The 15,255-nt window shown below is 37.6% G+C and overlaps 1 protein-coding gene across 1 annotated transcript; it reads left to right on the plus strand.

Annotated features, from left to right (window-relative positions):
- The first annotated feature begins 4,842 nt into the window (after positions 1 to 4,842).
- On the plus strand, positions 4,843 to 13,682 carry zbtb47a (zinc finger and BTB domain containing 47a). Its single transcript, XM_055202295.2, has 6 exons — positions 4,843 to 5,356; positions 6,878 to 8,134; positions 9,336 to 9,483; positions 9,620 to 9,735; positions 12,655 to 12,799; positions 12,880 to 13,682. Exons 1-6 carry the CDS (start codon positions 5,354 to 5,356, stop codon positions 13,302 to 13,304), a joined length of 2,094 nt encoding a protein of 697 aa, XP_055058270.2. The 5' UTR covers positions 4,843 to 5,353; the 3' UTR covers positions 13,305 to 13,682.
- The last annotated feature ends 1,573 nt before the right edge of the window (positions 13,683 to 15,255 follow it).

Here is a 15,255-nt window from a genome sequence, read left to right on the forward strand (position 1 = left end):
GATCTTGGTGTACATGCATGTGAACAGAATCAATGCATATTGAGAGTTGTGTCTTTTACTGCAGTGTATAGTGTGTCATCATAGATGATGTTTACATCAGTTATTTGAAAATCTACATATGTTGCGTAACGTGTTGCATATGGAAAATTCTCAGAAATGTCTTCTTAAAGAGCACCTATTGTGCGATTTACGTTTTTACATTTATTTTGGTGTGTGTGTGTGTAGTAGTACATGTTAACGATATGCAAAAGGTACAAACACCAAAGTAAACAATGACGTAAGTATAGTTTCCAACGTAAATCTCTTTTCTTGGACTACAACAAACAAACGGATTGTGGGCAACAGTTTACTTCCTGGGATTGGTGATGTAGACAAGACCGACATTATCATAATTCCTCCAGCTTCGGACTCACAGCCTGTAAGTTAACTCCTGTTAGCAACCAAATCTTTTAAACATGGTAAGGAGCAACACTTTTCCGGCTGACGTCAGATGTATTCAGGACAATCACAACGTACAGATTAGCTGGCCAATCAGGGACACAAGCTTTTCATTGAAATCTGGAGCTAGAAAAATGGGCGGATGTGGAAAATAATGTTTTTTTAACCAAAAAGCACGCGAATTGCATTATACCAAATACACAAAATAGTTTTGTAGCAATAAAATAGGTGCTCTTTAAAAGACAATATTTGGTCTCTTTTTCTGTCAAAAAAAGTGTAGCTGTTGCTGCTAGCATGACCTAGAAATGGCTTTGCATGTTTACATGCACAGTTTTTGTATTCAAGTGTTAAGAAGATAAAGAGTCGTGAGAATAAACTAATAGTATTGTGCTATTCTTAAACGTCTTGTAGATTTTGTTGTAAAAAGAAACCAGATCAGTTTGGACATCTTTTAACTTAAAGGTGCAGTGTGTAATATTTAAAAGGATCTCTTGACAGAAATGCAAAATAATATACAAAACTATATGTTCAGGGGAGTATAAAGACCTTTTTTAATTAACCGTTATGTTTTTATTACCTGAGAATGAGACGTTTTTATCTACATACACAGATGGTCCCCTCACGTGGAAGTCGCCATTTTGTGCTGCCATGTTTCTACAGAAGCACTTAACGGACAAACGTTTTTTACTAAGTTGTCTCTGACAATGACATGTTTTTCCGTTGACGGCTACCGTAGCTTCTCTATGCGTTTCAAAAGCGAGGGGTGAGCAGTGGACTGAGCCGTCGGTTGCAATTCGCAACCTCACCACTAGATGCCGCTAAAATTTACACACTGCACCTTTAAGTGTTTACTGTATATGCTGGTGGCTGCTGAATAGTATTGGGGAGAGCGGCGCACAACCTAATGCTTTTTGGCTTTGTCTCTGTCATTCAAAAAATATTTAAGTTAGATTGTTTTACACAATCAACACACACATCTCTGCTACATATGAACACTTAAAGGTTGTTTGTGGGACCTACCGTTATCGTACAATTACACCGAAAGTGACAGGAGTGCCAATGATACAACTTACCCCATACTGTAGGTGTGGTTCATTGTAACAAACAGAGGGTATGTTGTAACACCTGCTAGAAAAGGTTAAAAGACAAATAATTAAATACAATTCTGTCTATATACTAAATATATATCTGCCTAGATAGATTTCCACACATTCATCCATCCATGATCCTTAATCAACCATCTTTGTATCATCAACCATCGATGCATATAAATAGATTTCTTTTTTGAAAGGGCTGCACAATTAAGACAAAAAATCATAATAATTGTCAGTTATTTCCCCTGATATTGCATTAACAGTTATCATTTTGTTGAATAGTATTTACATTAGCTTAGTTGTGTAAAAAAATTATTTCAATTCCAGCTATCAGTTACTAGGAGTTGCTGACATGTTTCACAATGGTGTTATGCTTTAGGTAACATGACTAACAGTGATTAAAATAATACAAGGTTGGATTTGATGACTTACACACCCAACTCACGATAAAAACATAAGATAAAGAATTTACTTTTATGCCTCCAAAACAGCTTTGTTCAATATCTTAACCAAAACACATCAAAACTTTTCACAAATTCACAGGAGATCATCTTCTGACAGTAAGAGAAAAAGACCAAAAGCACAGATTGCCTGGCCCTGTATCCCACGTTATTTTGTGTCCCCCTCACCCCTACACTTTGGCATCCCATTACTTTTGTAAAAAAATACAGGTGCAAATTATGTGCTTTTGGTGTGATAAACGTTATAATCTAAACAAGTTTTGACCTTTGTTGTATTCAACAATTAAAATAATACACCTCAATGAAAATATCATGTTTTACCTACTGTATAATTGTAATAATCTCAAATGTAGCATTTACCTGCGTCAAGTCTTTCAAGTCTCAGCAATAAGCAACCCAATATGATAACAGAATGTTTCAAAAGCATTATTTTTTACAAAAGGTAAAAGCTGCACCTTTTTGTCACTTGGATGGCACCTGAGAAATGAATGTTAATATTTGGTACAGTAGCCTTTGTTTGCAATTACAGAGGTCAAACGTTTCCTGTAGTTTTTACCAGGTTTGCACACACTGCAGGATGGATTTTGGCCCACTCCTCCACACAGATCTTCTCTAGATCAGTCAGGTTTCTGGCCTGTCGCTGAGAAACACGGAGTTTAAGCTCCCTCCAAAGATTCTCTATTGGGTTTAGGTCTGGAGACGGCCACGCCAGAACCTTGATATGCTTCTTACAGAGCCACTCCTTGGTTATCCTGGCTGTGTGCTTCAGGTCATGTTGGAAGACCCAGCCTCGACCCATCTTCAATGCTCTAACTGAGGGAAGGGGGTTGTTCCCCAAAATCTCGCAATACATGGCCCCGGTCATCCTCTACTTAATACACTGCAGTCACCCTGTCCCATGTGCAGAAAAACACCCCGAAGCATGATGCTACCACCCCCCTGCTTCACAGTAGGGATGGTGTTCTTGGGATGGTACTCATTATTCTTCTTTCTCCAAACATGTTTAGTGGAATTATGACCAAAAAGTTATATTTTGGTCTCATCTGACCACATGACTTTCTCCCATGACTCCTCCGGATCATCTAAATGGTCATTGGCAAACTTAAGATAGTCCTGGACATGTGCTTTTTTAAGCAGGGGAACCTTCCGTGCCATCCATGATTTCAAACCATGACGTCTTAGTGTATTACCAACAGTAATCTTGGAAACGGTGGTCCCAGCTCTTTCAGGTCATTGACCAGCTCCTCCCGTGTAGTTCTGGGCTGATTTCTCACCTTTCTTAGGATCACTGAGACCCCACGAGGTGAGATCTTGCATGGGGCCCCAGTCCGGGGGAGATTGAAGGTCATGTTTAGCTTCTTCCATTTTCTAATGATTGCTCCAGCATTGGAACTTTTTTCACCAAGCTCCTTGGCAATTTCCCCGTAGCCCTTTCCAGCCTTGTGGAGGTTTACAATTTTGTCTCTATTGTCTTTGGACAGCTCTTTGGTCTTGGCCAAGTTAGTAGTTGGATTCTTACTGATTGTATGGGGTGGACAGGTGTCTTTATGGACAGTTGTCCTAACGACCTCAAACAGGTGCATCTAATTTAGGATAATAAATGGAGTGGAGGTGGACATTTTAAAGGCAGACTAACAGGTCTTTGAGGGTCAGAATTCTAGCTGATAGACAGGTGTTCAAATACTTATTTGCTTAGCTTTATTAGCTGTGTTGAAAAAGTTGATAAAGTCAACTTAAAATAACTTTCTCTGTCTGTGTTGCTTCACTGCTGATTCTTGCCATACTTCTGTTGCCAAACTGCGCGCACATACGCTGCCACGTCATCATTGTGTACAAACTATTGGGGGACAGGCTGGAAACTAAGCCAAGAAGCTCACTATGCTAATTTGGATAATAATTTATTACATAAGCCATTCTCGTGTCAACAAAATACTATGATATTAAAGTATGATGTAATCTGTGCTTTGTCTAAACAATGTCATATCAATAGATCAGTTATTAATTTTATTATCAAGCTCAAATATAGGAGGTATTATTATTAAACGATATCACAGATTAGAAACAAATGGTGATAACTCATTGTTACAACTACAATGATATGTTTTGGAACTTTACCAATATTTTTATGGATAGCCTGCAATGATTTATGGATACTTGATAGTTACTGTATAGTTACTGTAACTACTCATAAATGTTATCATCACTTAATGATATATGACATTCCTCTTCCATCATGTAAGAGGTTTAGTGCTTTCCAGCCATCATGATATTTGACTATTGGTGTCAGTGTTATCAGTATAGTAGCTACACACATATATAAATATAGCACATGCTTTAAAATCTATTTTAAAGAAGGTGAAAATTTACAGCTGACATGATTTTGCCTTAAATCTCTTTTTGCATCACAGATTTTACAAAATCAAAATGATATGCATGTCTTTAGATTCAAAACATTTGTATTTTTCTTCAGCTTGTACTGTTTGTTTGCCTGTTGTAAATAAACCAGACTTTGATCTGTGTTCTCTTTTTGTTCTGGCCCTCTTAACAGTTTCACTGGCAACCCTGAAATCTTAAGAAAGTAACCTACTGCGTTCTCTTCTCTGACACATAAAATTAATAAAAGTATCATTATGCCATGCAAAACATGCATTTGATTCAGTCAACAGAAACTTCTCAGTCACGACGGCGAAAGCAATGCCCAATTTCTGCCAGTATATAACGAAAATAAAAGAATGTGTTACACATAATGCAGCGCTGCGCATATTGATCAGAATACGACATTAAAGCATCGCGAGAACGTATAGTATTGTACAGTTCTCGCGATACTTTGATGTCGTACGCCGAACAGCTCCGCATTAAGTCAAACCCTATTATTCTCTATCTTTTAGCGACATGCCGTGGTCATAATTGTACTCTGCAGCTATTGCGTGCTCGTGTAGGACTGTCTGCGTTGAACTGGTTAACTCCGCTATGGACTCGTTGACCCCGACGGCCATTGGTTTCCGTTGTTATGAATGCTCAGCGGGCGTCAGGTGCGCAACGAGATCATTTGGACGATTTGATTTAAACCGATTATTTTGCCGTTTATACACAGCATTATTATAAACGCGTTAGAAAGCTTTGGATTGTGGATTTGGCAAGATCACGTTGCTGTCGCTTTAAAAGCTCCAGACAGAACGTCTCATATGATTTTGGACCTCCAATCAACTCTCCCGAACCCTTCTGCACGCGGACATGGCGAACGGGACAGATGTGTATACAGAAGAGATCTAAATCACATCTGTTTTCATGAAAAGCAATAATTGAAATGCTGAGGAGGGTAACCGATGCTGCTTGGAGGCAAGAGACCACTGAATCACCATGGTAATGACCTCCCTAACTAATAATTTCCATCACTGATGCTTTTTGGGTTTGTTTATAAGGCCTGTAGATGTCATATATTTCACGGACTGATGTGTCTGATAAACAGATGTGCAGATATAATCCAATTTACTTTTACTTTTACTACTTTTTGCCACTTACTAATCAGATGGTGATCTAATTTTTATAGGGTGTCATGTTGATATATGTTTAAATTTCCCAAACAACAACTAAAACAGAAATGAATAATTTCTACATTTACTAAACAATGTCGTTGTCTAATGTTGTTTCATAAAGTTATGTCATGTAATGTATGCTATTAAAGTAAATAATAAGACTAAATAAGATCCTTAAAGGGATAGTTCACCGAAAAAGGAAAATTCTGTCATAATCACTCTTAAGTTGTTACAAACCTGTATAAATGGTAACCAATCCACACACACACAAAAAACCATGATTCACTTTTACTATAATAAAATCATAGTTAATTTCTTAAAGGGATAGTTCACCCAAAAAAAAATTTTTTGTCATCATTTACTCACTCTTATTATATTATTACAAACCTGTATACATTTCTTTATTCTGATGACCACAAAGGAAGATATTTTTTGAGGAATGTTTAAAACCAAACTAGAGCCCCATTGACTTCTATACTATGGTTTTGTTATAGTAAAAGTGAACCATGTTTTTTTGTGGATTGGTTACTATTTATATGACCACAGTTAAACTAAAAATATCATGGTTAATATCATAACTATATATCAGACAAACAAATATGGCTTCGATAGTGGGACCATGATACATTTTTGTTACAATGTTTGGTTACTACAGCACAAATAAAAGCAAAAAAAATGTATGTATGTATGTATGTATGTATGTATATATAGACGGTTTCAGCAGTAACAACATAAACAAGTGGCTGTCGTGGTCCGCACGTAACTTCCGGTAAACTCCGCTAAGAATAAATAACAACAAAGTTCTTTAAACGTAGTTTATTTATATAATAAGCAAAAAAACAACACATAGCTTACCTAGGAAACCAAAACATTAGTTATTTTCGACAAGGAATTTTTTTAAGAAATCAGTTTAGCAACTAGTCAGACCATTAAAAAAAACGAAACCGGAAGTAAAGTTCGGATCCAGATGTGTATCGCGCACGTGCGTCCAATGAAATGACGGTTTCATATATATATATATATATATAAAATATATTTGGTTTCACCCAATAAAGAGTTCGACAGGCTATTTATTTTTACACACTGTGACAGGAGCTTCTTTAAAAACACCTTTACGTGTCATTGATATGAGATGTTTTTTTTTGTTGTTGAAAAACAAATGTCTTTGTCCTGGGCAGATGAATTCACTTATGTGCATTGTGCATTCAAGTTACATATCTTTATTATCCGTATGTGTGTTCCCTGGAAATCAACTCGTACACCTTTGTGCTGTTTATGCATTGCTCCACATGTTAAAGTTTAAATTGGAACGAATCTCTTACACAATCTCAATCATGTTCTCCTGTAGCTCATAGTGGAGCAAACTGCCGATCACCCATCTGCAGAGTTCTCCCTGGTCGAGGATGTGGCCCTTCACTGCACCTTTTTGATGGACAGCCTGAACAAGCAGCGTCTGTTCCAGCCAGATCTGTGCGATGTGGACATTGTGCTCCTTCATCACCAGACTTCATTTCGTGCCCATAAGGGTGTACTAGCAGCCTACAGTCCCTTCTTCCACTCCCTCTTTTCATCTAGTAAGGAACTGCAGCGAGTGGAGCTCTCTCTGGAGGCGCTCAGACCCCAAGGCCTGCAGCAAATTCTTAACTTCATCTACACCTCTAAGCTGCTGGTCACCAGCTGCAATGGCCAAGATGTCCTCAAAGCTGCCAGTGTGCTCCAGATGAGCAACATTGCCAATTCCTGTAGTGAGCTTATTAACAGGGGCTCACTGGAAATCAGTTCCAGCATGGGCACAAACAGACAGGACGCCTGCACCAGCAAGAGCAACTCGGTAAACTCAGTTCACATGGAAATTAAGCATGAGAAAGACCCGACCTGTGCCAAAATCTATGTAGGGAAACGTGAAGGTGGCCCATATGCTGTTAAGGTAGGAGATGAACGTTCAGAAAGCATGCAAGTAATTTCATTTAAACTAGAAGGTGACACCGGAAGCTCGAAAGACCCTGAGGATCTTGCTTCATTTAATCAAGAGCAAATTATCGTCGAGCTCAATTTGAACAACCAGACCCTTAATGTGTCCAAAGGTTCAGAGGGAGGTTCTCCTAAAACATCCCTATTAGAGCAACAGGTTCAGGAACAAGTAAGGAGCGGTGATAATTCAAGAGCCAATTTTGCCATGCAGGAGGAGGAGGAGGATGAAGAGGAGGGAGAGCCAAGTGAAGAAGGAGATGTGGCACTCGGAGGCACCAGTGAGGAAGAAGGTGGCACAACTCACTGTGATCCCACATTATCTGTGTTCATGTCTGAAAGATCCCTAAAGCAAACTCAGGCCTCCACCGATGCAGTCACGATGGCCTCCGTGACAGCAAATTCGGGAGCGAGGCAGGAAAAGAGTCATAGCGGGAGCGCTGAGGAATGTGAAGGTCTGGAGCAGAGTTTTCCTTGTGTTAGGTGCCCCAAGATTTTCCACAACCGCTGGTTTCTGGAAAAACACATGAACGTGACACATAGCCACATGCAGATCTGCGACAAGTGTGGCAAGCGCTTCCTGCTAGAGAGCGAGCTACTGCTACATCACCAGACCGACTGTGAAAAGACAATACAGGTGCGTTTGTATAAATTACATTTATGCTTTTGATAGACTCTTTATTTTAATTTAAAGTCACCATGAAACGGAAGTAGCGATTGCCTAATTTTCCCCGTAGTGACGTGTATCCGAGTGAAACCGGCTTTTGAAATGAAATAAGGCAGGGCTAGATTTGAATTTGTCAATCGAGATCTGACTGGATCATTTTAAGTTGGGTCGTGTTGCTAATTGCTAATCGTAGCAATCTTCTCCCGGACCCCGCCCACCTGCCAAACCATATGACTGAAAGTAAGGAGAGATAATTTTGAGGAGGGGAGGAGATTTGTGTTTTTGATTAAAGATTATAAAGGCACATTATTTTTTTTTAAATAATGAAGCTTACAGATAAGTAATTTGTAAAAAAAATACCAAAATATTCCAAAACAAATGACAGTTTTTCATTTTATTTTTATGGCGACTTTAAAACCATGTACAGTGCATTCAATGTATGCCGTTTATAAATATAAATGTGTGTTACGTAAGTAATAATTGATGACATGCCGTTGAATTACAAGGTGTTAATTACCCCGCAGTGTGCATTATTTTCAAATTATTTAAAGGACCAGAGTCAATTATTCCACTTATACCACAGTAACCACAAACATTGCTCTGGTGGTTATTTTAACCTTTTAAGCGTCACCCCACCCTATTGAGTTAAGTCTACACTCTTAGAGCTTTCAAACAATATACAGTTTGTCATGATTAGATAAGAATTCATATGCAAACATTGAAGTAAATGTAGGCGTCCTACTGGTGGGACAGTGACATTTAGCAGAAAATAAATGTTTTGAGGCACACTCTCTTCATAAATGAATCAATTACTCTCCCTACATAATTTATTTTATAAAACACTGTTGAAATGTCTATTCTGGAGGCTTAGACCTTTCCAATGATATATAGTTTGTAGTGATAGATTAAAATTGACATCAACAATATTAATGCAAACTTAGGTGTCCCGTATTCGGGACGGCGACGCTTAGCAGTTTAAGACGTTTGACAGGTTACCCGTTAAACATTTCTCAACCAATCAGAATAATGCATTCAACAGGCCAATGGTATAATACTGTAGAAATCATCAAACCAATGACCTTTGCACTGCTAATGTAGTGCTCTACTAGTTGAGCTACAGGAATACAAACACACGAACGTTAACATGATTGCATTTTATTGTCTCTTTAAGTGTCTAACTTGTGGAAAAGCCTTCAGGAAGCTCTGGTCCCTCCATGAGCACAATAAGATCGTTCATGGCTATGCTGAGAAGAAATACACTTGTGAGATTTGTGAGAAGAAATTCTACACAATGGCTCATGTACGCAAACACATGGTTGGTGAGTTGTGTTAGTGGCATTTTCACTTTATTTACTGGTTGTCTTTTATTATGTAAAGCTGTTTTAAAACCTTACTGTTTGAATTTGAATTAAATTGAATTATTTACTGTTTGGATCTGTTTCTATATATATTTAGCTCACACAAAGGAGATGCCTTTTACCTGTGAGACATGTGGAAAGTCTTTTAAAAGGAGCATGTCACTTAAAGTCCACACTCTCCAACACTCAGGAGAGAAACCATTTCAGTGTGAGGTATGAAAACTGAGCTCTGTTAAGATTAAGTGATGGTACAAGTAATACATAATATAATGACTGTATGAAGGACGCAAACATCCATTAAAATTCATTAATTTGTCATTCTGTTGTTATAAGACATATCCTGACAATAACAGAACACAAATGTGTAAACACAAAAGTCCTTTTATAGTAGTTTATTACTGATAACACGCTAAATAAACAAGATCAAATCATAGCTAAAGCGTTTCAAAATCTACACTTAGCTAACGTTACTGTGTAAAACGTGTACTATATAATGTATACAATATTAACTACAGATTGGCTGCCAAACCTCCCATCAAATAGCGATAATCCATGATCTTCCTTCATCTTTAGGAAACCAATTTTTTTTTTATTTTTGATGAGGTATTTGTTCCAGTGTTTAGTTTAGCAACTAGTCAGACCATTAAACAAACAGAGACCAGAAGTAAAGTTCCACTCAGACCCGTAACCACTTCAACGCACAGGTTCAGTAATTTCAATTTAATGGTGATGAAAAGGTTATCAGTCATTAATTGAAATGCCTTATTTTCACAGATTTCATAAACTAGTAATTGAATTGGTATTTAAAGTGCCAGTCAGGTGCAATATCTAAGTCTCCTAATAAGGAGTCCCCAACCAACAGGTTTAAATGTATGCAAGGTCAAACCCTATTACCCCATTTCTCAGAGATCCCCAAACGATCCGTGTGAAGACTGTAGGCGGAGACTATTATGCAAAGTGGTTGTATTGACGTAGATAGAGACAGGCAGAAGATTAGAACTATATAAATCATTTCAGTGATTCAGAGTCGACTCCCTACTTTAGAATCCAATAACTTTATTAATCGTGCACTTTTTGGTTTAACTACTTTGCACATTGTTTACATTGACGGACAGCTACATGATACACTGCAATACAGTTCATTTTTGATTTTGGATCTGTCTGGCACTTTAACAAATTTCAATTTATTATGCCACATAACCCTTAACGCATGCAAACTTTCTTGGGAAAAACCTCCGCAAACAATTGCAAAATCACTAAAGATGCAACTAAGAAACATTGCAAATGATGAAAGTCAGAATGTAAAACTGAAGAAACGAAACCTCAAATTAGGGGGTGCTTTGATCCATGTCACTGCCACGTAGGGTTGTATTCAGGTCTAAGGGACACAAGTTTAAATGTGAACTATAGTCGTTTTGTGTGCCGTCGTTCATCTAATGGTACACTTAGAGGACTTTGCTGAAAATTCAAGGAGTTTAGCAGATTCTGCCAACAAAGCGGTATTTCTGAGGCTGGGATTAAGCAGATTTAGGTTTTTGATGAACATATAATAAGTGCAAAGAGCATTCGGTTGATATCATTATTTCATTTTGACAGGTGGCATTTAGCGGCTTTTGCATCTGAGCTCCTCATATACTCCTATAGGGATTAATAATATTAAAGGAATATTCCACTCTAATAAAAAATCCACATAATTTACTCACCCCCTTTTTATCCAAGATCAAAAAGAAATTAAATAGTCAAAAAAAAAAAAATTTGAGAAAAACATTCCAGTACTTTTCTTCATAATGGACTTTAGTGGACCTTAACAGTTTACAGTTTCAGTCCAGTTTAAAATTTCAAAGGGCTCTAAACAATCCCAACATTCCCCCGCCCTCCCAAAAAGGAACTTTTAAGCCACAACTTCTCGTCTTGCACTAGCCGTGTGATGCACCAGCGCAACCTTACGTATTACATAATCATGTTGAAAGATCACAAGTTACATATGTAAAACTCACAATTTCGGGACAATTTTAAACAATAAACTGACACAAAGACATTAATTAGTATTATTCCACATACAACAACGTTACTTCGCATACGTCATGCATGAACTTTCGAAGAGATTACGTAATACGTAAGGTCACACTGATGCGTCACACGGCTAGTGTAAGACCAGATTTTTTTCGATTTTTGCGAAAATTATGATTGTTTCTGTAGATTAGACCCTTAAGGGCTCGTTATAGACCAGTTCAAATGATGTAAACAACACTGGTCCAGAAACACTTCCTGTTACAGTTTGTGATGATTTATTTTACATATATTATTGTCTTTAAGATGTTTGTTTAACTTCAGTTAATTCAGGTTTATATGTTCTGTTGGTTTATTTTATCCCAACGTTTATCTAGTGTTAAAAAACGGAAACAGGAAGTGCTCCTGGACCAGTCTTGTTTACATCTCTTGAACTGGTCCATAGTTGTGCGTAGGTCCTACGGCATAGCCGCGACGGCGTAGGTTCCGCGTCGGTTTTCATTTATACTTTTGCGTCATCGTCGACGTGCAAACACACACGCAGACCGCTGGTAGGCAGTAATCACGCGTGTAACCACAGTAGCAGCGCGACCGTCAGAGAAGAAGAAGCTTTTGCGAAGAAGAAACAGCAACTTGTTGTGTATAATTTGAGAAGACCAGCAATGATAGTAAATAAACAACGACTTTTGATGCAGTTTGAGTTAAATCACTCCTCAACTTGGCTCATCTTTGTTTTCACCGTCACAAATGGAAATACCTATGACGCAGTTTTTTTTACCTGATGGGAGGGGTTCTGGTGGACCAATCACAGCGCTTGCGGTCCGCGTAGCTACGGCGTAGAACTTACGCACGACTATAAATCGGGCTTTTTGCCTCATTTGGAATCATTTACATCCCTAAATTAAAGCTGCACCGAAATTGTAAACTGTTGAGGTTCACTATATGGAAAACAATCCTGGAATGTTTTCCTCAACAAAACTAATATCTTCTCGACTGAAAAAAGAAAGACAAAAAATATTGGATGACAGAGGGATGAGTAAATTATCAGAATTTTTTATTAAAGTTTATATTTCTTTAATTAGACTGTTTGGTGATTAAATATGTCTTCTATTTGTCACTTAGGTCTGCAGTGAATGTTTTCAATATAAGTACCAACTACGCTCTCACATGAGTATCCACATTGGACACAAGCAGTTTATGTGTCAGTGGTGCGGGAAGGACTTCAATATGAAACAGTATTTTGATGAACACATGAAAACACACACAGGTGAGATCCAAGCAGACATATGCTCTAAAAAATTTGTTTTAGAGTCCATAGTTTATAGGATTATTAATGTTTTCCTGTAGGAGAGAAACCATATATATGTGAGATCTGTGGAAAGAGCTTCACAAGTCGACCAAATATGAAGCGTCATCGCCGTACACACACCGGAGAGAAGCCTTACCCATGTGAAATGTGTGGCCAGCGATTTCGCTTCTCAAACATGCTGAAAGCTCATCGAGAGAAATGTTCCCAGGTCAAGAACCCTCCGACCTCTGAGGTCAATCAATCGGATTATAACTCCACTATAACCAAACCAATGGAAGCTGCTGCCAATCAAGAAGTTCGAGTCAGGATTGATTCACGGAGAGATATTAACCCACATCTGCACGCCGTAAGCACTTTTTCATCACATGTGCTGCACTCAGAGGATGGGAGCCAATCACAATCTCAGCTGCGTCCGTTTTCATCTGTCTTCTCTGCTGCGAGGACAGACTCTAGGAATCTGTAACAACTGCTCTGATATAACTTTTTTCATATGCAGAGGTGCTAATGTAGCAAAGAGACTAAACTTTATACCACGTTGTGTAGTCTTAGATTTTCTAATAGCCACACTAAATGAATAAGCTCTGTGCTAAGAGAAATAAAATAAATAGAAATAAAGGTACAAACGTTGTCACTGGGACAGTACCCTTTCAAAAAGGTACACCCCCTTGTACTCAAAGAGTGCATATTAGTACTTCAAAGATACATATTTGTACCTAAATGGTACATATTAGGACCTTACTGCCCCAGTGACAACTTTTGTACCTTTATTTTTGAAAGTGTACCTATAGTATATGTATAGTACATATGCTTTATGTACAGTATAATAAACAAAAATAAAAGATTAGAGCTTTCAATGTACACATTGTGTAGCCTTTACAATTTATTGGTCTTAGATTCTTTAATTTACATATACAAGTATTGTTTGTATTTGGGATCATAATAACAACTTGTGGGTCAATAGATTTCATTTCTGGCACCTTTACTGGCTTAATAGTAAAAATGTAAAGGGCTTCAGAAACATTTGTTGTACACATGACTTTTTTTAATTGTCATATATTTTTTTCTGTGAGGATCTTTTTGCAGTACTTTTACAAATAGTTGCTTGTTTTAAAGGGGCCATGGCATGAAAATCTGACCTTTTCCATGTTTAAGTGCTATGATTGGGTCCCCAGGGCTTCTATCAGCCTAGAAAATGTGAAAAAGATCAATCCAGTAACTTAGTTTTGGTAAACCATTCTCTACAAGCACATGAAAAAATAGGTAGTTGAAATTTGGCTCCCCTTATGATGTCATAAGGAGCTCTTATTATAATAATACCGCCCCTTAATCTGCTCTATCCAACCACAGCACTGCCATTTAGTGCAGAGAAAAGCACAATTGAGTTTTAATTGCAACAAACCACCATCATTGTGATACAAAGTGGCAATTTTAACATGCTATAATAAATTATTTATATGGTATTTTGAGCTAAAAGTTCACATATGTGCTCTGGGGACACCAAAGATTTATTTGACATCTCAAAAAAGTCTTGTGCCATGGCCCCTTTAATAATGTATTGTATATTTAGCACTTTAATAATATAAGTCAAATAATTCTCAGTTTTTTTAAATACGATACAATGTGTTTCAGCAGCTGGTGTAGCTGGTAATTTAGGAGTCAACGACTCAGTAGTTTTGTTACAAAATCTTCGTAAAGGTTTCTTGTTGTGGTCTTGTCCAAAATCATTGACCAATCATGTCACTGTAGGTCAACTAAACAACGGCACTTATGTGGGTGTGTGAATTATTAGAGATTTATGTAATCTCATAAATAAAAATAATAATAAAAACAAGTTACTTGCCACAACTCAAATTCAAACTCTAATGTTGTATCTTCTGTAAGTTAAAGTCTATTTAACTGGTCAGAACATTGAGGGGCAGTTTTCCAGACAGGGATTAGACTAGTCCTAGACTAAAATAAATGTAAGAGCTGTCCAAACTGAAAACAACTTGCACTGACATATCTTAACATATATCAGTGCCCTTTGTTTTGCCTCAAAATGCACCCAAGTAATGTTTGTTAAAACTAGCTATATTTCCTAATTAAAGGTGCAGTGTGTAATTTTTAGAAGGATCTCTTGACAGAAATGCAAAATAATATACAAAACTAAATTATCAGGGGTGTATAAAGACCATTCATAATGAACCGTTATGTGTTTATTGCCTTAGAATGAGACGTTTTATCTACATACACAGAGGGTCCCCTTACATGGAAGCCGCCATTTTGTGCAGCCATGTTTCTACAGAAGCCCTTAACGGACAAACTTTTTTACTAAGTTGTCTCCAACGATGACATGTTTGCCTGGTGGCGGCTGCCGTAGCTTCTCGAATGTGTTTCAAAAGCAAGAGGTGAGCAGTGGACTGAGCTGTATGTTG

The sequence above is a fragment of the Misgurnus anguillicaudatus genome, chromosome 2 (genome assembly GCF_027580225.2).
Source record: "Misgurnus anguillicaudatus chromosome 2, ASM2758022v2, whole genome shotgun sequence".
NCBI classification, from domain to species: Eukaryota; Metazoa; Chordata; class Actinopteri; order Cypriniformes; family Cobitidae; genus Misgurnus; species Misgurnus anguillicaudatus.